General features: G+C 42.4%; 1 protein-coding gene across 1 annotated transcript in view; it reads left to right on the forward strand.

The window, feature by feature from the left end:
• PGBD5 (piggyBac transposable element derived 5) overlaps positions 1-23,309 on the forward strand; it is a 64,477-nt gene that overhangs the window by 35,377 nt on the left and 5,791 nt on the right. Inside the window, exons 2-6 of the mRNA XM_033144256.1 lie at positions 748-1,175; positions 10,631-10,765; positions 18,184-18,364; positions 21,025-21,222; positions 21,476-21,581. Coding sequence (XP_033000147.1) covers positions 748-1,175; positions 10,631-10,765; positions 18,184-18,364; positions 21,025-21,222; positions 21,476-21,581 — 1,048 coding nt within the window. The remainder of the gene's footprint in view (positions 1-747; positions 1,176-10,630; positions 10,766-18,183; positions 18,365-21,024; positions 21,223-21,475; positions 21,582-23,309) is intronic.

Raw genomic sequence — 23,309 nt, forward strand, 5'->3', positions numbered from 1 at the left:
ACTTCTGACTACATGCTGTAGAATTGTTTTTATTGGGATACTTCTTCTTTTTATTCAGATTTTAGATTGCTTTTGTTGTTGTTCTGCTGTAGACAACCCTACCAGCCATCTGGCTGAAGGGTGGTGTATAAATGCGTAAAATAAATAAACAGGAATAGGGGTCATGCTGCATATTTTAGCAGTTGAGGGTGGAGTTTCTTCCCCCTTCAATATCTGGTAAAGCCAGAAATGGAAAAGAAGCCAATATATATGTTGGCTATATATTTCCTCCAGTATAGGAGGCAGAATGGCATTGAATAGTAGGGTTCATGATCAGGAGAGTGCTATCATGCTTACTTCCTGTTTGTGAGCTTCACATAGATTGGCCACTGTGAAAATTAGATTAGATAGACCTGGACTAGATGGGCCTTTGGTTTGATCCAGCAGTGCTCCTCTTATGCAGAACAAAAAATTGTGACTAAATTAGGCAAAATAAGATTGTCTGCTATGTTAACATGCTGAATCTGCATCATTTATACCACAAAACCCAGCTTTTCGTGACACCAAAGTTGGATTGCCCTGGTACATAATTCTTTATTTTTTCTTCTTTTTAATTGGGTACAACGTCGCTCAGACTACTGATTACGATATGTCTTCTAAGAAAACAGCTCTGAATTTGAGTGTCCATGGGCCAGATGGCCTAACTGCTAATTCTCAGCTCCCTTACTAAGGAAATGAGCTCAACATGTTTCTTTTTGTGTTTTCCAGGCCCCACTCGCAAAATGCCACCAACTGCCAGTGCCATGGACTTCTTCCAACTCTTTGTCCCTGACAACTTGCTGAAGAACGTGGTCATGCAAACCAATATGTATGCCAAGAAGTACCAGGAGCGGTTTGGGAGCGATGATACCTGGGTGGATGTCACCCTGACAGAAATCAAGGCTTTTCTTGCGTACATGATATCCACCAGCACTCACCATTGCGAGTCCGTACTCAGCATCTGGAGTAGTGGTTTCTATAGCAACAAGAGCATAGCACTGATCATGACTCAGCCGAGATTTGAGAAGATCCTCAAGTACTTCCATATTGTGGCCTTCCGTTCCAGTCAGACTACGCACGGCCTCTACAAAATCCAGCCCTTTCTGGACTCCCTGCAACACAGCTTTGACTCTGCCTTTAAGCCTTCCCAAACCCAGGTGAGATACGGTTCCTTGGCTGTGGGAGATCTTTGGTTACCCCATGCTGGTATGTCAGAGGCTCTTTTATACCAAAGTTGCAGAACATAAATGTATCCAACTTTCCTGATACAGTGGTACCTCAGTTTTCGAACGTAATCCATTCCGGAAGACTGGTTGGCTTCCGAAATGTTCAAAAACCGAGGTGCAAAGGGCCGCCTGCAATTTCCATTGGGAAAATTGAAAAAAAATGCAGCGGAAGCAATTACTTCCAGCTTTTCAGCATTCAAAAACCGAAACATTCGACTTCCGATGCTCAAAAAGCGAGGTACCACTGTAAACAGCTGATTAACGTAGTAGGATCTCATAATACAAAATAAAAGTGGGTCATGTAAGAGGCCACTGAGATTATTACTTTTACCATGTTACACCTTTTTGTGTTTTTATATTGTAAACTGCCCTATGATGATCAGATGAAGGGCAGTATAGAAATTTAATAAATTTAATAAATTTTAAAAAGATTTTTTTTCAAGTGCACATTTAACACACACTCGCAGCAGTGCAAAGCATGAATGTGCAGTGGTGTGTTTGCGAATACATGTCATACAGTTTTGTGGTTCATCAAGGTAAGTATGTACAAATCTATCCTGAGCTAAGGCAGACACTTAATTCAGTCACAAAATAAGCCATGCTACCAAGGTTCAGAGTTCATATATGATATTTCTTTTCAGTAAATTGATTAGCTTAGCTGTAATCAAATTAAGATGAAGCCAGTCACCAATAAACCAAAAGAATTAGCCAGTAGGAGCTACTGGTTTTCATTTTGGAAGGTGGTGAATCAGAGGGATAAATTAATTCAGCTTGTATCTGTACTATTTCTCTTTATGGCTAATTGTTTAATTGAATTGAAGACTGGAACCCAGCATTAAATGTTAACCCTTTCCAATATGAAGTTATAGCATGCTTTGTAAGCGAAGAATATTCTTGGAAGGCTGTTAGTGAGATCTGAGAGAATATTCTGCTGACTAAAGAGTGGAATGTGTTTTATCCCCATTTGATGACTGCAGCATCGGGTGTGAGAATTAGCCACCAGAGATATGCTAATAAAGACAAGAAGGCTGGGAAAGTGTCTTCTCCACTGCCCCCCCTGCCACAAAAATCTAAAGATGCTGTTACTTTAACATTTCTTTCCCAAATAAAACAACATTTCTAGCCACAGTGACAAACTGCAGCAGTAAGGCAAATGGTCTTAGAGCCTAGAATGCCTTTCTCTGAGGAAGGAACCCCCCATGGCCATTCCTCAGAGGCTGGAGCAAGCGTGAGGAACTACTTTCGGCTGGTGGAGAGGATTCAATTGTGGCCAACCCTCCACAGGTGGAGAGCAGATGGATTTGACACGCACACCTCCCTACTGAAGCAGCATGGCTTGCATTTGGCGCCAAATTTAAATGGCAACAAAGGCAAGTTGTGCTTGCAAAGACACCGGCCTTAAAGTGTGCTACCAGTCATTCATTGGGAAGCATATTGTATTCTGCACTCTTTGAAACAGACCATGACCATGGCGATGCAGGTGGATCCACTTGTTGGCTCCCACATGGATCCGGTGTCTGTTGAAATTTAAACAGCGCCGAATTCAACCTGTGCAAGCGAAGGGACAGCCAAGAGTTCCATTTACTTTTTTTTTGCAGCCGCAGCTGACACCCTGACAGGTGGTCATGTGAGGAGAGGGGGTGGCTTCATGGGCCAAATTAAAAGCCCTGGTGGGCCTAATTAATCCCATGGGCTAGAGTGAGGCAGGGAGGAGGTGGAGATGGAAGCAGAGAAACTTGCCATGTCTGTGGGCACCCAGTGTCAATAACGGGAACCAGGCAATGACAGGGCGTGTGAGCCTCAGAGGACGCAGGATGTGTCAGTTTACTGCTCCACTTCACCCACAGCCCAAGACGATGGTCTCAGTTTGCCTCATTATCACCTGACTGCCAATGCACACCTGCCGTGGTGACAATCATGGCCGGGGCAAAGGCCCCCAACCTGCGCTGCTCCACTTGAGATCAGAGGCCAGCTTTTTACTTCAACATAATATCACGTCTGGTTTGGCCGTAAGATTAACTGGAAATCAATGGAATTAAATTAGCCGTGACATTGTCCAGGTTCCCATTGCTCAAGGTGGGAATTTGTTGCAGATGATACAACTTTGATGGCAGAAAATGAGGAGGAATTAAAGAACCTCTTAATGAGGGTGAAAGAGGAGAGTGCAAAATATGGCCTGAAGCTCAACATCAAAAAAACTTAAGATCATGGCCACTGGTCCCATCACCTCCTGGCAAATAGAAGGGGAAGAAATGGAGGCAGTGAGAGGTTTTACTTTCTTGGGCTCCATGATCACTGCAGATGGTGACAGCAGTCACAAAATTAAAAGATGCCTGCTTCTTGGGAGAAAAGCGATGACAAACCTAGACAGCATCTTAAAAAGCAGAGACATCATCTTGCTGACATAGGTCCGTATAGTTAAAGCTATGTTTTTCCCAGTAGTGATGTATGGAAGTGAGAGCTGGACCATAAAGAAGGTTGATCGCCGAAGAATTGATTCTTTTGAATTATGGTGCTAGAGGAGACTCTTGAGAGTCCAATGGAATTCAAGAACATCAAACCTATCCATTCTTAAGGAAATCAGCCCTGAGTGCTGACTCAGATCTTTAATAATAATAATAATAATAATAATAATAATAATAATAATAATAATAATTTATTTGTACCCTGCCCATCTGGCTGGGTTTCCCCAGCCACTCTGGGCAGCTTCCAACAGATATTAGGATACATTAAAAGCTGAGGCTCCAATACTTTGGCCACCTCATGAGACGAGAAGACTCCCAGGAAAAGACCCTGAAGTTGGGAAAGATTGAGGGCACAAGGAGAAGGGGACGACAGAGGACGAGATGGTAGGACAGTGTTCTCGAAGCTACTAACATGAGCTTAGTACATGGTCAAACTGCGGGAGGCAGTGGAAGACAGGAGTGCCTGTCGTGCTCTGGTCCATGGGGTCACGAAGAGTCGGACACAACTAAACAAAAACAAATCTGCTGGTTGTTTTTCAGTGGTGTCAGTTCACACATTCAGATACCAGCAGATATCGTTAAGTGACGTCCATGTATGTGAGCTGGCCTTTAAATGCATTGAATGTCAAAGGCTTAAAAGCTTAATCATATCTGACTGCTATAATTCTGAATTCTATCTAATCCATCTCCCCATTTCCAAGTCCTTTTGCCAAGAATACTTTGCTCCTGTTTGAAATACTTACGTGGCTGGAATCAGCCTTATATAATGCTCTGCCTATATACCTGTGTTTGGCCCTATGTTGAAGATTTGCTAAAGCAAATTAAATTGTCTTTGTCTCTTTGGTCTGCCTCTCTTCCAGTACTAATGGAAGAGTGCATATTTCAGAGTGGCAGATGCTGAAATAGCTGTTTTTTTGCGGTAGTTTAGCACAGATTTCAAATGAATTATTCAGAGACCTTTAAGTTTGGCACCTCTTTCCCTTGACAGCATTTTGGTTATTGAATTTATTTTCCAATGTGCCAAGGTTAACAATATACAAAAAGTGGTACATAAAATAGCAAAGGTGGGGGGTGGGAGAAGATACTTCAGTTTGCTGCTGATTTAAGAAAGGCTGTTACTGGATGTTGGAAGGCTGAGATTCCCTTGAGTTTGAACCTTGCACTCCGCGCACACACACCTCCGCCACATTTCACCAAAGGAATTAGTTGAATTCTTTTGTGATCACTTATAGTCTAGAAATTGTTGCCATTTTGTTGTCATTGTCACCACTATGAAAGAGAGTGTGTGTGTGTGTGTGTGGCCTACTCCAAAGTCTCTAGGCAACTTGCAACATAAAAAATAAAAATGTTAATTAAAAATGACATAAAATTGCATGCAGACACCAGAAACCCACCCCTCCATTATACCAAGCTGTATGGAAGACACTTCCCTTTCCAAACCAATGAAACTTAACAACCCAAATAAACAATATTAAAATTGTCAGCAGAAGGAAGATGTTAACTCTAAAAGCTTTAAAACTGTGCCGCTGCTGAAACCAATAAAACTTCTAAAATTTACTGTAAACCTAGGTGGAGACTAATGTATTTGCTTGACCCTGAAAGAATATTGCACAGAAGGCACCAGGCAAATTTCCCTGGGGAGCATTCTTTATGGTGGTGGTGGGGGAACCACTGACAAGCCCCCCCCCCATTGTCACGCTCTGTAACTGATGGAGCGACCACCCTGAGGAGGACCTTTGTAAGGTTCAGGTGGCAAAGGAAAAGGTGCTGGAGTCCCAGACTATGTGTGGTTTTGTTGGTTAATACCAGCACCTTCAATTATTTGCCTTTAAATCTCCTTTTCTACAACACTTTGTGCTAACTCCTCTTAGATAAGCAGTCTGATGGATGGATATAGCTTCAAGGCAAATTAAACACAATAACCCACTTGTACAATGTGGTGTCAACGTTAAGGTGCCACATTCTAGTATTAAAACTTACTTGAGGAGGTAAGTGACTGAGGAGAATTGCTAGGGGCTGTGATAAAACTCCATTATACTGAGTCACACTGTTGGCCCAAATAGCCCAGTTTTGTCTACCCCGACTTAGGGATCCTTGAGGGATTTGATTTCTGGTAATTCAGGTGTGAACCTTCCTGGACTCAAGTGTGGACCCTTGCTGTGTCTCACTTCTCCAAATTTTGCGATAACAGCTTCCCTGCAAGAAATAAGTACCAAAATGCGTTAAAAATGTCCATTTTAGGAGAAATCACAGTTCGATTGTCTTACATTGGGATAAAAGACATTTAGAAAGTCATATATATTTAAATACATATTTGAAGATGATTTTTATTTGGTGCAGATTTTTTTTAAAAAAATATATCTCAGATTAATGCAGAAACTGGGCAAAATGGATTCAAGAATGAGCACATGCAAAAACTGACATGGACCAGAAACAGGTTAATAAGGCTATCGCCTTTTCCATTTGTTTATTTATTTTCTTATTCCATAAAAAGTATATACTACTTGATGGTCTGGGGACACACACCCTTAAAGCGGTTTCCAAAAAGAATAAAACAATAAAAACAGTTTAAAACACCTGTTTAAAACATTAAAACAGTAATTAAAACCAACAATGAGTGGAAAACACAAATCCATGCTCTTCATATCTAGGTTGGAAGTGGCTTTCTGTGGACTCAGGCCAGGGTCTTTGATAGCCTTGCTGGTGGGAAATCTGGGGGACTGAACCCAGGACGACTTGTGTGCAACTGAGCTCTGCCCTTTTCCCATACCTGCTACATCTGATTTGCCCAAATCCTTCTTGAAGGAGGACAAAGAATGAGCAAAAGAAAGAACCCCCTGCCCACCTCCGTGCACTTGTGTTACAGGTGAAACTCAAAAAATTAGAATATCATGGAAATGTTCATTTCTTTCAGTAATTCAACTTAAAAGGTGAAACTAATATATGAGATAGACTCATGACATGCAAAGCGAGATATGTCAAGCCTTTATTTGTTATAAATGTGATGATTATTGCATACAGCTGATGAGAACCCCAAATTAACAATTTCAACTTTGGGGTTTTCATCAGCTGTACGCCATAATCATCACAATTATAACAAACAAAGGCTTGACATATTTCGCTTTGCATGTCATGAGTCTATCTCATATATTAAACTCCAGTAGCTAATGAAAACAATTGCTTACATAAATGGACTTTTCCATGATATTCTAATTTTTCGAGTTTCACCTGTATTGCGACTGATCTTGTTAAATATTGTCAGAGTAATGGTGGCATTCAGGGTAAGCATCCGTATTCTTTAGGACAGGCCCGTCCAACTCCCGAGAGACTGCAATCTACTCTCAGTGTAAAAAAACTGGCAGTGATCTACCCATTGTCATTGAGGATTGACCCGAATTGTTGAGCTTTTAGGGGGGAGAGCAAAGATGTTGACCTTTTTTTGGCAGGGAGAACACAGTTGTTAAGCTTCTTTTTAAAAGGGAGAATGACGTACTTCGGTCATCTCACACTCCACCAAACACATGCAGTGCTTAATTCAATTGCCGTATTCAACATCGCAATGATAAAACACCAAATTCTGCCCACTTGGTGCGATGGAGGGACAGAGCTAGGGGTGGAAACATTCATTCCATAGTTTTCTAACCCAGCGATCCCGTGATCGACAAGGATCGACAGGGGATCTACCTGTCGATCGCTGTCGACCGGCTACATGTCTGCTTTAGGATATCAAAAAGACTTTGCCCTACTCCGCACATCTGTGCCTCATATTTTTTTGAGTCTAATCTGCACATTTTGCCATGGTGCTTTCAGATGATGCTGTGAATCTTTTATGAGCCATTAAGGGCTTGCATAAATGAAGATGTGCAGCAGCTCCAGAGGTGAAGATGTGTAGATGTAAGGCTGCCGGGGAGAAATTTTGTTATAACAATATCCAATACATTTGAAGGCAGGCATATTTGAATTTTAAACTCTCGGTATCAAAACCCTGAGCCGCGCTTCCACTCGACTTTCAGAGTATACCCCCATGGCGGTTCAAGAAAACACTACACATCCTATAGCTGTCCCTTGCAGTGAGACCAGGCAGATGTTCTGCAGGCTGGGAATCCAAATACCCTGGGTATTGTTTTTCAGCTGGTCCCAGATGGGATTGCACTCCCCCTGTGGGATCAATGTGTGCAGTTTCGGAGTTCTCCTAAATTCCTCTTCAGGCATTCTGAACAGCATGTATATCATAGAATTATGGGGTTGGAAGGGTCACCAAGAGTCATCTAGTCCGAACCATTACAAGGAAGAGACAGTGTGAAAGAGCACACCAGCTCTGCCCCTGCCCCAAATTTGCTGTTGCCCCTCAGTGACTGCCAGCAATGGAGAAGTCTCCTGTAATCATTTTTATTTATTTATATTTTAGTGAAAACTTTCAGCGGACAAATGAAGTGAAAGAAATGAGAAAAAGAAAAAGGTGCTTGAAATTGTAATACAATGCGATATATAGGTGTATAAGTAATGCTGTTACTTTGTACAAGTGTACAATTATTAGCAAGTCATTATAATTTTTATAAACGCACTCCCAAGTATCATTATATTTATCTATACACAATCTGCATCTAAAAGCAATCTGTTCATATGAAGTGATGTCCATCCTTGAGTACTTTTGTACTCAATGTACTTTTTGTGGTGGGCTCAATACCCAACAGATTCAATTTAATGTATAGATTATTTTGCTGAACAACTGGAATTAATCCCGTTTTCCTTTTTTTTTTAAACAGAATTTATTGACATTTTCATAATATAACACAAACCCAACCCCACACCTACAAATACCAAAACAAATACATATACACATAATGTCAGGATTCTTCTTCTTATCTATATACTTTACAGAATCCCGTTTTCCGAATAACTTTCACGTGGACTGTGAGGATCCTCTCATCACCAGCTTTGTGTGCTCCAATTCCTTGGGTTATGTGGAACACAATAAATATGTTGCTTTAAAAAAAAATCTACAGTATATTCATTTGTGGCTTCAAACTTTTCTCTCCGCTATTCACTTTTTAATGATAATTGCACAGGTGAGCCCCGTGATGCGTTGAAAATGCTTTCCAAAACAGACCTATGTTTTGAATGAGCAACCTTTTCATTTTGATTTTTATTTTAATTCTCATTTGATGGCTTCATGCTATTGGGTAGCCGGAGGAGTGGAACGTGGCTGGCAAGAAGCAACATGAACTTGGCCAAAGATTAACATTCCGGAGGGAATTAAAATTACCAAGGCATAGCTCTCAGGAGGGAACAACAAGTTCATTATAAGCAAGCTGTTCTTTGCTCTGCTTGCAGTCTACAAATTCACAAGGGCTAAAGTAAATGTTTCGACTAGCGATAATCAGAGAAATAGGGGCTGAGCAAAGATGGGGACCCCACCTCCTCATATTTGGAGAGATTGTTAACGTATGCCCTGGAGACATTGAATAAGTTCACATTAAACTATAGTTGGTGCACAAACCGTAGTTACTGGTGTACACTGCTCAAAAGCTCTCACAGCAATCCTGCCATGGCATAAATGAAAGAAGCCAGAATCTGGGTTGTGTCATCTAAACCCAGGCTTGTGATTTGCTTTCCCCAAATAAACCATAAGTGGCAGAAAGAACAAACCTTAGTCACCACACACAGTTTAGTTGGATAACACCATAGGTTCTTTGAACTAGGCCAGGGTGCCCTGTTCAGACATGAATAACATGATTTTGTTGCAGCTGCTAGAATGGGTTGTGTATATTTATCATCTATCTGTCATCTATCAGATGATAGATAGATAGATAGACAGAGGATGAGATGGTTGGACAGTGTTCTCGAAGCTACTAACATGAGTTTGGCCAAACTGCGGGAGGCAGTGAAGGATGGGCGTGCCTGGCGTGCTCTGGTCCATGGGGTCACGAAGAGTCAGACACGACTGAACAACAACAATCATCTATCAATCATCTATCTAATCTATCTATCTATCTATCTCACAATTGTCTCTGAGCCAGTGTGGTGTAGTGGTTCAGAGTGGTAGACTCGTAATCTGGGGAACCGGGTTCGCCTCTCCACTCCTCCACATGCAGCTGCTGGGTGACCTTGGGCTAGTCACACTTCCCTGAAGTCTCTCAGCCCCACTCACCTCACAGAGTGTTTGTTGTGGGGGAGGAAGGGAAAGGAGAATGTTAGCCGCTTTGAGACTCCTTCGGGTAGTGAAAAGCGGGATATCAAATCCAAACTCTTCTCTTCTCTTCTGTTGCATAGGATAGCAATTGACTCTCCGCTATGGATTGGGGGTTGAGGAGAGAACATTTTTATTTGTTTCATCACATTCATGCTCTTCCTTTCCCTTCCAAGGAGCTCGGAGCCAGTTTGTGACTGGAATATCTGGGGGAAGCTGAACATTATACAACTGCATATCCTCCACCCTGGGTCTTCAAATAATGGGGGCGAAAAGATGTGTGCAACTCAACAATTTATCAGTTTGTTCCAATAAATGGAAATATTGGCGAATGCCAGGTGATGCTGAGTCAGGTTAATTCTATATTTTACCTCTTCCACTTTCAGTCCTTAAGGATTTTGCCCCTTTCTTGTCTCTTTCAATAGCTTGCGCCTGGATCCACCACAGCCTTCAGGGTTTTCCTGTGCCTCTGGACATTTCTTCTGGCTGGCTTTTTTTTTTTAAGCTTACAATGTGGCAATCCTTTGTTATTTTATTTTCACAACAACCCAGCGATGTAGATTAGGCTCAGAGATAGCAACTGGGCCAAGGTCACCTGGTAAGCTTCACAGCTGAATGGGGATTGGTTGAAATCCGACACTTGATCCACTTTGCCATGCTTGCTTTAGAGAAATTCAAAACCCCGTTTTCCTTCCCAGTGATAGAATAACACAAACCTGTTGTGATTTTAGGTACTCCATGAACCTCTGATTGACGAAGATCCGGTTTTCATTGCCACCTGCACAGAACGAGAGTTACGCAAGAGGAAAAAGCGGAAATTCAGTCTCTGGGTACGGCAGTGCTCATCAACTGGTTTTATCTGCCAGGTAAGAGCCTGTGGAATTGGCCTCAACCCTGAGTCAGGCATCTGCACAAAAAAGTGCCTTAACTTGTACTTTGAGGCATTTTCCAAGAGGCTACAAGAGGGAGCCACTGTCTGTCCTGTACAGAAAAAGGCCTTAGTCCCAAGTCTTTGTTTGCACAATTTATGTGAAATTGAAACTTTCCCAAGCCCTCTGGTGACAAAAATAATGTTTCCTGTCCATCAACAGCCCCCTGCATGGGCCAAGCTAACACTGTTTATATGAAAAAAGTGTGGCAGGTTTTTAAAAAGTATCCCAGGGAAGTTCCTCTTGTCCTTCCTGCCAGCCTGAAGGTTGTTGTTTTCTATGCCTCCTAATTTTAGTGAATAATTCAGACTGCAAATCCAAGTTACCTCAGCAAGAGACACAATTTCTGACTAAGTGCCCATCCCTTAAAGATGTGGCCTATACAGTTTTTCCTTCAACAAATCCTGGGTATCTATTGCAGGGTGTGGATGGGGAGAGACAAAATAAAGGGGGGGGGGAGTTGCTCCATCCCAGGATGAACCATAACCCTCATATTCCCAGCTTTCATTAAAAAGGAAACCTAAGTTGCAACCACTTGTAGCACCTGAGGCATGAGACAAACTGGACGGGAAGTCAAAATAAAATAAAATAAAATAAAATAATTCCTTCCAGTAGCACCTTAGAGACCAACTAAGCACACTTCAAGCTCATACCAAGAACAAATTTAGTTGGTCTCTAAGGTGCTACTGGAAGGAATTTTTTTATTTTATTTTGTTTTGACTATGGCAAACCAACACGGCTACCTAACTGTAACTGGACAGGAAGTATTATTTTCATTTTTTTGTGAGAAAGTAATCCTATTGCCCCTTTTTGGTATTCTACTTGGATTTTTTTTAAAAAACAAAAACCCAAGAAATGTTATGAAATAAATTCTTTGCGCATCTCCCCCCCCCCCCAAAAAAGCACCACATTTCCATTTGCATGGTTTGGGACATAGGAGGGAATTGGCAAGGAGCACTAGATGATGGTCATAGAATCATAGAATTGTAGAGTTGGAAGGGACCGTGAGGATCATCTAGTCCAACACCCTACAATGCAGGAATATGCAGCTGTCCCATATGGGAATCAAAGCTGCAACCTTAGTATTATCAGCACCATGCTCTAACCAACTGAGCTATCCAAGCAGTAAAGCCATTATGGACTGGGCCCAAATTTCAGACAGGGCTTGGGCTTGGCTTCTGATGGATCATGGATTTCTGAGTTGAAATCATTCTGAAACCCCCATTTCTAAAATTTGTCATCATCACCAGTTACTTCCCATGCTGCACTTCCCACTAGCATAGTAGCTGCGTCTTCAACTCCTACATCACAGCCTCGGGATTCTTCTCTTACAGGAGCATCACGGGAAAAAAGCCATGGGTGATAGTTCCCATGGTATAAGACTTTTTGTTTGGCCTTCATGGACTTTGGCACTGAAGGATAATAAGGAGAAAGAGCAAGGTCTATAGATCATAAATGAAAACTGTTACAAATGTAGACTTGCTGGAGAGATTCCAGCTACTCTGGGCTCCAAATATAATTTATTTTCTGCCCTCAGTCCATCTCCATTAACATACATCTTCAAACTGTCAAAGGCAATGAGAATGGATGACAGTCCGCACGTCACAGGATCAAGCTCAACAGCTTGAGCAAAATAATGAACTTGACACTTGGGTTTGACTTGCATCCAAATAACTCCCAAGTAATCTCAAGAGCCTTTGTCTATGCACATCTTGACAGCCCTCTGTTCATATTTGAAAGGATCAGGTGAGAAAGAAGTTCAAGAAGTTGTGAAAATGAACATTTCAAAAAGTGTGAACCCATCAATATCACAGCTTGCAAGAACAGGTGTGATGTTTCCCCCCCAGTGATTAGAGACTTAAATACCACATTCACCTTTATGTTGACGACCTTTCCAGTACATTTATACAAAGGCCCTGTGGAAGTCAACCACTTATTTGGAGAATTCCTGCTGTTCTGTGAAGGAGGAAAACAATAATTTGCTCAATGCACCAAAAGGAGGCTTTAGTTTAGTCTAAATGATTGGTTCCAACACGGAGTTAATTGACTTAAGTGAGAAGAAATGGTAAACTCTCTGCAGCTATCTGTATGAGAGCATACCGTATTTCTAACAAAAACAGTTTCTACAAATGTAGAATCCCAAAGTTCTTGAATCCAAAATGCCATTTATTATACTTTTATGTTTTGATTTTATAATGTTCCCATATAGCTTACATTTAAAGAAATCTCAAAGCAATTCAGATGAGTAAAAAGACAAAGCAAAGCAATTAATTGCACAAAAGCCAAAACTGGTGTAGCCTGTGGGGCTTATGGGTGGAATTCAACTAATGAGTCTCATCCATGGAACTTCTACCTATGCAATGGGACTTCTTTGCCCCCTGCCCAGCCTTAATACTAGCTATTTTACTTATCACCTGGGGATCACAGTTTGGGATCCAGGTGCCTGTAGGAATGTCTGTCACCACATCAACACACCAGTGCATGAAGCCAACATTTGAGGCACTCCTTTGGGTGCCATACTAAGGCGAGGTGGATGGCAGCCATAGAAGAGGGCCTTTTCTGTGAGGGCACCACTTTCCCTCTCAGTAGAAACTCACCTGGTGTCTATGTGGCCTGACATAGACCTTACCTTTTAGCCGTTGAGATTTAATTGTTTCCTTCTGCTGCTTTTTAATTGTGTTTTTATTCTGATTTTTGAATTGTTGATTCTCTTGATGTTAACTTGTGCCCATCAGATCTCAAAATGCAGACAAAGCTGATTTTTCATTTGTCTCTCCCCCCACCCCTCCCAAGGTTCTTTTCCCAAAGCTAAACACATACCACTTTTCTGATAGGATTTACCTTCTGGATTCTTTATCATCTTTGCAGTTCTACTCTGTATCTCTTTACTCTGTAATAACCTTCTTTTAACCGTGGTGTCCAGAAGTGAGGAAAATAATTTCCAAATGATAAGCTGGGATAATAATTTTCCATTCCCAATGCAGTCTGACTGGTACAGCATGCTTCCAGTTTAATTAAGCCATGAAAAGATGTGGAGACAGATCATCTCATGGTCCTGCCACTCAAATGACAGCTTCCAAACTGAAGCACGAAGTCAGAGCTATGACTGGGGATGGGGAGAAATTTGATTCAGCATTTACTGTAAAGCTGAACTTAGCAAATCTGCCTACTGCTGGGAAGCAGTAGGAGACTCAAAATATAGTAACTTTCAAAATGTACACTTCTCTGAATTTTGCAGTGTAGTTCTCCACCCAAGTGATGTGTACAAAAACACATTTACTAGGGTAAAAATGTGCATTACAATGCATATATTAGTGAAAATAGAACACAAAATGCATTCTAATTTGGGAAGTTGTTTGGCAAAAATGCAAAACTGTGTACAAAAATGTATATATTAGGAGAAATTCACATTTAAATGCTGGTGATGTTGTGAGGACTCTTTAAAAGAAAATTGCAAAGGGGTGTGGAAATGTGGAGAACTGAAGATTGGGAAATTAGAAACTGAAATCAAAATGGACAGATTCAGCCATCCCAAGCTGTGGCTCAAGTCTGGTCTTCTCTTAATGGTTCCAGTGGTGCTGAATGGGGCTAGTATCTTGAGTCTTGTCAGTAGCCTTGATTCTAGACTCTTAAAATGTGCTTAAGTTGATCCAGTCTAACATGACATCAGGCCACACTGTAAATGCATGAAGGTGGGTTGGAGCTTTCCTTCTTTCTTTCATTTCTCCTCTCTGCCTCCCTGTTACCCATTTGTTTTTCATTCATGATAAAACTGTGGCAATTCTAAACAGAGAGCCATTTCTGATGTTGGAGAACGTCAGGATTGTGCACAGTGGTAAGGTGCTACATTAAAAATTAGAATTACTTTCGCTGTCCTCACGTTGTGAATAAGCTTATTTGATGTCCCATTAAGTCCTAATTGATTTACTCATTCTACTTTGAGAGAGCAAAATATAAGCCCGGGGTGAATTTCCTTTTCAAGGGCAGAGTTGCAGAAGGGTTAGCCATCTGTCATTTTTGTAGGGGTATCTGTATTTAACATATTTCTCTCTCTCTCTCTGAAATTTGTGAAAGTTCAAAGCTCGTAGGAATAAAACCAGTTGAATTTATCAGTTGCCTTGTTCATATTTTTGAGACAGCTCCTTTCCACAACATCCCATAGAGTATATTTCATTTAATTATTTTAAATAATACTTGCTTTACTGTTGTTTCTCCTTGAGCATCCCAAAAATCCATTTCCGAGTATTAATTAAGCCACGGCTTAAAGAATATCCACTCATGAGGCTCATGTGGGAAACCTTTCGTGCCAAGCACATGGCCAATACATCAATTTGTGCATAGATTATTGCAGCTGTTAGACAGACAGCTCAAACGTCTGTGAAAATAGGCTTTTGGAATATTACTCAGGACAGAGTTGCTTTCCTGGTGGCTGCTTTGTATAGGACAATTACATGCCGGGGAAGTGCTGTGTGAGTCATTCTAAAAATAGATGTAAACTTAATGGCTGTCTCCAGACATCACTGTAAACCATGGTTTATTCATTGACCCTAGCCTCTCCCACCCACCAAGAGTGTGTGCTCTGCTGCTGCTACCTCCTCCTCTGGAGTGGGCCCAAGAAGGAGTTTTGAAGCTTTTGTTTGTCTATTAACGGGAATTTAGCATTATGCCAGACCCCTCAATTATGGTTGACCAATGGTTGGTTGAACAGTGAGATGAGCAGTGGTTGGCAGAAACAAGCTAGCCGCATGACTCATGGCCTGAAATTGGCACGTTTCAACCAAGATGAACAGCAGTTGTTGGGTTTAGACAACATAGCGAACTGTGGTTAATCAAAACCAGAAGTATTGCAGCCACACTAGAGGTGTTGAGAAGGGGCGCTCAAGCCCATGGCAAGTCAGACTAGTAACCGCGAAGGAGCTCTCATCCCTAAACCTGGTTGAAATGAACCACTGTTCATTTAATTGAGGATTGCACAAGGAAACCTTCCGCTGAATTGTGCCCCCCAAGTGAGACCTGCTTTAGGTTTTCTCCTAGTTTCCGTTATAGCTGCCTTCTGCTGAAGTCCTATTCTCATGTGATGGGTACAGATGAGCCCGCAGCTACATCTCCTCATGTCCGTGTGATTCTGCCATGCATGCAGAGGACTCTTTACAACTATTTACATGTATCCAAATGTCAGTGGGACTGAAAAACTGGTTTACTATAGGCTGCTTGGAAGGTGGTCAGTGGATGTTTTGGCTGATAGGATTGCCTTAATTTCCTGCGTAATTGACCTCACCGTATCTGCAGTTATTGCAGAAGGATCAGCCATGGCATAAACTGCTCCTGTTCAAACAGGACTGGAGTGCCTTAGGACATGATCAAATTTCTCCCGGCTGCTACAACTCTCTATCAGGCTCCCTCTGGGTGTGTCTATTCCTTGGTTCTGCCACAGCCTAACCCTTCTTAAATCTTCTATCTGAAACCAATGCAAAATTGCTTGGGGTTGGCTTATGCCTTAAGATCCTGTGGAAGTAGCGTATCCACAGAAACATGTTGTGCCAATGCTGGCAGAGGGGAGAGCTCAGTGAGCTATTTAAGCACCCTCCACCCTTATCCAGGCTCAGTGTAAGGTCAGCTGACTGCATATGGGCCAAATAGGAATTGTATGCCTGACCAACAGGAATTGTTTGCTTGATGGTGCAGGGTTACCAACTGCAAGGAGGACTGGGCACTCAGCCTAGTGCATCTACTGTCCTGCTTCAGATCTTCTTCCCTAGTATGGGAAAGGGCTGGGCAGTGATACCAGGGCACAGAACTCCATGGATAGAACTTAAGAATTCCTGAATGGGGCTGATGTCTCGTTACTATGGGTGTGTATGGAGTAAGAGATCCATCTCTAGAAATGAAGGACACAAAATATAGTGACAAGCAAATGTCTTTTCAAGCTGCACAGTAAGGTGAAGCACTCCTTGTTTCCCATTTTAGTCCAAAAGCAGTACCAGTGTGCACTTTTTTTCTTCTGCACAACCATGAACAATCAGTCTCTTTCACAATTCAAACTCTGTAGCTTTTCCTGTGGATGAATACCTACAGATTACTGAAAACAGACCAGCTCTAAACATGCTGTTTCTTGCAACGATGCTTGCTAATTCAGCTTTGGGATGGGATTTCTTACTGCAGTTCCAACGAAAGGTTTCAGGGGGGCAAGCCTGTGGCAAGATCAGCCAGGATGAGCAGCTTAGAATTGCAGCACATCTGGGCTCAGCCAGCATTAAATTTCCAATCCTGGCTCAGATGCAGCGGCATAACTTCCTCATCCTGGCATAGCTGGAGCGGAGCGGAAGCTGGCTAAGCTGAGGCTGGAGTAAGTCCCCCCCCCCAAAGGAGCATTCTGGGGGTGAGGTGGAGGCGGGACCAGAGAGGAGAAACTTAGGCTGGATTTTGAGCCCATTCAGTTCCATCAAATTACCTGGCAACCGGCTATAGAACATAAAATTACCTCTGCCAGGTTTAGGCAGAGCAGCCGCCCCACTGCTGAATGGGACTTGCATCTGGTGTAACTTTATGCCAGCTTAAGCTACATTACCTTACCTCTCACGAGCTTCTTGTGCATAATAGGACTGCTCCCCGAGGCCTTAGCATGTTGTTGTTGTTGTTGTTGTTGTTGTTGTTTGATTTGATTTTTTAAAAGTATAAACATGTAACAACAACAAAATTCCAAATCCAAATACTGATATTACACTGAATCTTCTGACACTCCTCCCCCCAATCCCTTCCATGGGTCCTAATGATAATAATTACAACTGCATATCAATACAGTGGTACCTCAGGTTACAAAAAATTTGGGTTACACACTCTACTAACCCAAAGTAGTACCCCGGGTTACAAACTTTGCCCCAGAAATCGCGTGCCAGTGGTGCGGCAACAGCGGGAAGCCTCGTTAGTGAAAGTGCGCCTCAGGTTAAGAATGGTTTCGGGTTAAGAACAGACCTCCAGAACAAATTAAGTTCATAACCCAAGGTACCACTGTACTTATCCAAATTTTTATCCTTCTAAATTATCCATACTTTCCGTTACTTTACAAGTGTGACTAAAATCCTGCTAATGTTTTAACCTGTTTACAGTGGTCTCATAAATAGATTATAGACTTTCCCCATTCTTTCTTAAAATGATTGTCTTCTTGATTTCTGAGCTTCCCAGTTAATTTTGCCATTTTGGCATAGTCCACCAGAAGAGGCCTTAAGCATTGATGAGGTATGCACTTGTAATATTCAGCTCATCTCCCAGAAGAACGAGAGAGCATTGCCACCGGCCTTTATGCACACTGACTTTTCTCCCTGCTGTTCTGCCCCTGCCCCCGCTTGCTTGTTAAGATCTATGTCCACCTGAAAGAAGGAAGTGGCACGGAAGGCCTGGATGCTTTGAAGAACAAAACCCAGCTCCACAGCATGGTGGCCAAGAGCCTTTGTCAGAACGCGGCAGGGAAGAACTACATCATTTTCACTGGGCCCAGCATCACCAGCTTGAATCTCTTTGAAGAGTTTGAGAAACAAGGTTTGTGTCAGGCTACATGTTGACCTGTTGGGGGGGGGGGTTGGCCTGCAGTTCACAAAACAATAGAGTTGTTGGTCTTTCGGGGGCACAAAGCTCTCTTGTTTTGCTTCTGCTTTGACAGTTTAACTGAAAACAGGCTAGCGTGGTTGCTGTGGCGTATCCCTGTGGACCTCAGAGGCAATTCATAGCTGTTTAATTGCTGTGGCATTTTAGGGGTAGCAGAATTTCTCCTGTCTCTCCCCTCCCCCATCCTCCAGCAATTAATGGGGGAAAGAAATGGCCTGTGTTAATTCTACATTGCCCATAATTTTTTTATTTTAATTTTTTTAAAAAACTTCAGGACACAGGAATCTTTGGGAAATTTAAAGTGATATAAGAATGCTTTGAATATATGGTGTGACTTTAAAAGATTTCAGTTGTTCCCATAAGTGGGAGATGCAGACAGGTAAACAGGTAGTGGTGACCTAAGCTGTCTCTCTAAGAGGCACTTGTTACTTTTTCTCAAATGAGCAAATAAACTTGTCATTCTCTATTTTGGGTCAAAACAGTTGTGACCTGGAGAATGTGATTTCCAGCTTTCCATTTTCACTTTAAAGGAACGATGGAGTTTGAATTTAATTCCCAACCCCCTATTTTCATTCTCTCTCTCTCTCTCTCTCTCTCTCTCTCTCTCTCTCTCTCTCCCATTTGCCCAAAATACCTGTCCTGAGATGTGTGATATAAATCAGGGAAATGCCTCATCTGAATTTCTTGAAGCTTTTCTTCCCCTGCAACAGAAGCTTCCATTGTTCTGCTTTCTTCTCAGGGCATTTTGGAATCTCTTCATAAAAATCTTAACATTAAAAAAATTGTCAAGCAGCTGTCTGGGGGCAAAGTAGGCAGCCCCACCCTCCTCTGTCTCCCAGGCTGACCTACATGCTGTCACTGTCAAGGCTTCACCCCTGCACCACACAAGTATATCATATATGATAGAAAGGCACTTGCTATTTGGATGTAACAAAACAGAACAGATCAATCAATCCACATGGATTTCATTTTTATCGCATGCTGCCCTAGCAACTGCGAGCTTCAATCGCAGGTTTGTTTTTTTGAATCCGTGTAAGTTACATGTGCCATGTGCCATGTGCCGGCACTAAATCTGCTGCCACTGTTAAAGCAGTCACTTGTCTTGGTCTTAAATCTAGGATGCCTCATTTGTTCTGTTGCATTAGAGAGGTGGTTGACATATGGTTCTCATTACCCTTTGTAAGGCGACGCTCCGTTTACAAGTTCTCTGTCTGGACTGAAAGAAAGATTGTGCTTAATTACCTCTAACCTTTTGGTGCTTGTGCTTCTGAATTAAAGGCCCCCTTAGCAAACTCAATAGCATTGACTTCACACTACTGAAGAAAATTGGATCTGCGCAATAGGAGTGAGCGGCTTATGAGTTTTACTGTGGCAGGAAAGACAAATAGATGTTTAAGAGGTGATCAGAACTGCACCTGCTGGTCCTACTGGTGTTATAGTTGTGCTGGCTCTACTGTTCATGGATTCAGGACAACTTTGTTAAGAGGAGTCTTTGTGCCTCCTCTTACCTCAGAGAGTTTGCACTTGAACTCAGTAAGCCTATCAGTAATGATACTAATCAGCTAGTGTTCTCCAGCTGGTACCAGGCTCAGTGGGTTCATCCATCTGCTCCACCCTCCTTAGTTCTTTCCTTCATTTAGGGGCCCCAGAAATAAAATGTGAATCTTCGTGTTCAGATGTGGCTAGAACTGCGGCTGGAAATCCTTCTAATGACTTGAAATTACAAATATGAACAAATCCAGTTTCCCCCACTGGCTCCTCCTCAGCCGAACCATTCAAGATTCTAGTGGAGATAAAGAAAGCTTGGATTTTTGAATTGTAATACACCAAAAGGAATAGATTTGTAGAATCTTGAGTTGGAAGGGACCCCAAGGGCAATGTAGGACCGGCAATGTGATCTATAAGCCGCACTAGACATGAAATATAGCCACAAGATGCCATTATGGGAAAAAAGACAGTTCTCTATATGAACTCAGCTTTTAGTCCTTAAAAGCTAAGGTGTTTAAGGTCATGTAGTGTTTCTGAACAAAAATGGCAGGAAGTCTTGTTGAATCACCTTACCCATCCTTGGCACTTCGGATCGCAGTCCGATAATGTCATGCTTTAAACTTGTCAAATTGCAATATTCTAGACTAGGGGTGGTGAACTGCTGTGGTCCTCCAGATGTTGCTGGATTCCAATGCCCATCTGCCCCAGCCAGCACAGCCAATGGTGAGGGAAACTGTAGTCCAGCAACATTTGGAGAACTCAGTTCCTGCTATAGACAAGGGGGCCTTTATTGTCATGACGTATGGCACAGCTAAGCAGATCCACTTCCTTTGGGGCTTCCTTTTCTAGTTTTCCTTTTCCTTCTCCCTTGGAAATGCATTGAAATCTCATTCATACAGTAGACAATTCATCACACAGTTCTTCTGGGATTCACTTTTATGTGGCCTTCTTTATTGAGACAAGAAGGATTTCCCCATGAAAACTGTAAGTCATTGCCCCACCTTTCCCCCTCTAAGCCTGGTAGGTCAGGAGATGATCATTCCATTCAACTCTCAAACCGCAACGTAGTTTGCTAATAGAAATGTATTGTCATCTTCCATTTGCAGAGATTTATTGTTGTGGGTTGTTAAGTGCAAGAAAAAGTGACTGCACAGGCCTGCCTCCATCTATGCTAAATAACCCAGATGCTCCTCAGTCTCGAGGACAATATAGGATAAAGATGAAAGGAAACATGTCCTTGATCTGCTGGTACAATAAAGGCTACTTTCGGTTTTTGACCAACGCTTATTCTCCAATTCAACAAGGTAAGGGCTCAGAGGTGCTACATTGCTTGGGGGTGGGACCTGGGCCCCCAAAACAGGTTACAAACGCAGGGCAATTAAGGGTCAAACTAGATAGGTCATTAACTGTGTCTTTGCATCTAACATGCAAATTCTGCCCCCCTCCCCCCCAAAAGGGAATAGTACCAGCTTTGGAGGGGTGATAATTATCAGGATCAGAGCATTCTACATTTTAACTACAAGTGCCAACCAACATGTTTCTTTTTCATCGAAACAGGTGTCATAATTAAGAGGAAAAGTGGAGAGATCCCTTGCCCATTGGCAGTAGAAGCCTTCGCTGCTCATCTTAGTTATATCTGCAAATATGATGACAAATACAGCAAGTAAGCAAGTGATGGGTTGGTGGGGGCTTGAGGATGAATGTCATACTGTTGGAATAAGGGTACTTCTTTTCAACTTTTCAGAAGAAAGTAGATACCTGACTTTGCCTTCAATGGCTCCAGCATGGACAATGAAGCCAATCATAGAGCTTCATTCCCAACTTCTCTGAATATCTTCTAAGAGAGCTAGATGGGTCATGGTGGGGATGTTTTTCAAACAGCTTATCTAAGAACCACATATAGACACTGGCCCTCAAGAATTACACCCTGAGCTTCAGCGTGGATTTGTGCCTAAGAATAAAAATAAGTTTCTACCACATAGAAACAGCATATTTCCAATGTGCAGAAATGACACTTAGAAACACCCCTCCCTGGGTTGTACTACTTCACACTGCAGCTGGGGGACCACATTTTTACATGTTCCCCCATGTGAAAAGCTTATTGTAGTTGGGAAACTATTGGGTCAGAAAATCTTACCCTTTTCAACTGCTTTTCAGTTCTGAGGTGCATTTGCACAGGGACAAAAACACTAAGAGGTGATTCAAGATATGCTGTGGAAGATCCATGACTGGGTTTCCTAACGTTGTCCCCACTTTGGTGCAGCTATGGGGAATCTGAATTTTGTTTAGAGTAGAGGAAGAGGGAAACAGTGCATTTAAAGGTTTCGCCAGCACTACAGTTCTGCCAACCCCCCCCCCCTCCCGGTGCCTGTTCCTTTTTGTTCTGAGAGGGGAACTTCCATTGGTGGTGTTAGTGGTTTTCCTCCAGAGTCCTATAGCAATTTGTGAGGTGAAGTTGTCAAAAAGGTTTTAAAAAGCCTCCCCCCCCTCAGTGGAGGAGCAACATGCTGCAGCCCCTGGAGCAGAGAACAGGCGGGGGCAGGGCTGGCATGCATCCCAGGGGTGTGGCGCGTTGCCCACGGGGATGTGACGCGTGTCCCGGGGCTGTGCGTTCCGGGGCGGCAGCCGTGATGGCACCCTTTCCCCAAATGGTACCTGGGGTGACGCGCTCCCCGCCCCCCTTCGTACGCCAGTGCCCCCCTCCCACTCCATGGTTCCAGTACTGATTCCCACCCAGCTGCTGCAGTTAAAGCAGGAAAACAGAGAACTTCTTATTTATTTAGTTAGACGACGCAATAATCATAAATAAATAAGAATAAAAATATGCACCCCACTCCTGAGACCATTCTATTGTAACTATCCAACCTCCCAAAATTTCAACAACTCTTGCAATGGTTTGACCCCTTCCGTTTGAACAGTACCAATTCTACAGACACCTTCCATATCTCCTCAAAATCATTTCTCCTGCATATTCCCCGTCTTACCTTAATGGCACGTGTTAATTTATCATTAATAGCTATATCCCACACCTCTTTATACCATTCTTCCATTTTATATTCTGCTTGCCCCTTCCACTTTCTAGCTATAATAATTTGTGTAGCTGTCAATAAATTTGTGAGCAAGTCCTTCATAGCCTGCGAACCTTCCACCAAACAGACTTCTTAAAACACATTGAATCTTTGACTGTCTTAGTCCTACAGCCTAGGAACCAAGCTGGGCAAAAGTCCCTTCTTTCAGATTGTTACAAGATGGTTTCAACCCCATGGTGTCTAGGTTCCAGAGCAGTTTCAGCTCAACCTTTGTCACCACAAGAAGGTATCAGGTAGAATGCATATCTCTTCGAAACCAAAGCAAACCTTTTGCAACTCAGCCAAGGGTGCCTACGGCCATT

Source organism: Lacerta agilis, chromosome 3 (assembly GCF_009819535.1).
Source record: "Lacerta agilis isolate rLacAgi1 chromosome 3, rLacAgi1.pri, whole genome shotgun sequence".
In the NCBI taxonomy this organism is placed as follows: Eukaryota; Metazoa; Chordata; class Lepidosauria; order Squamata; family Lacertidae; genus Lacerta; species Lacerta agilis.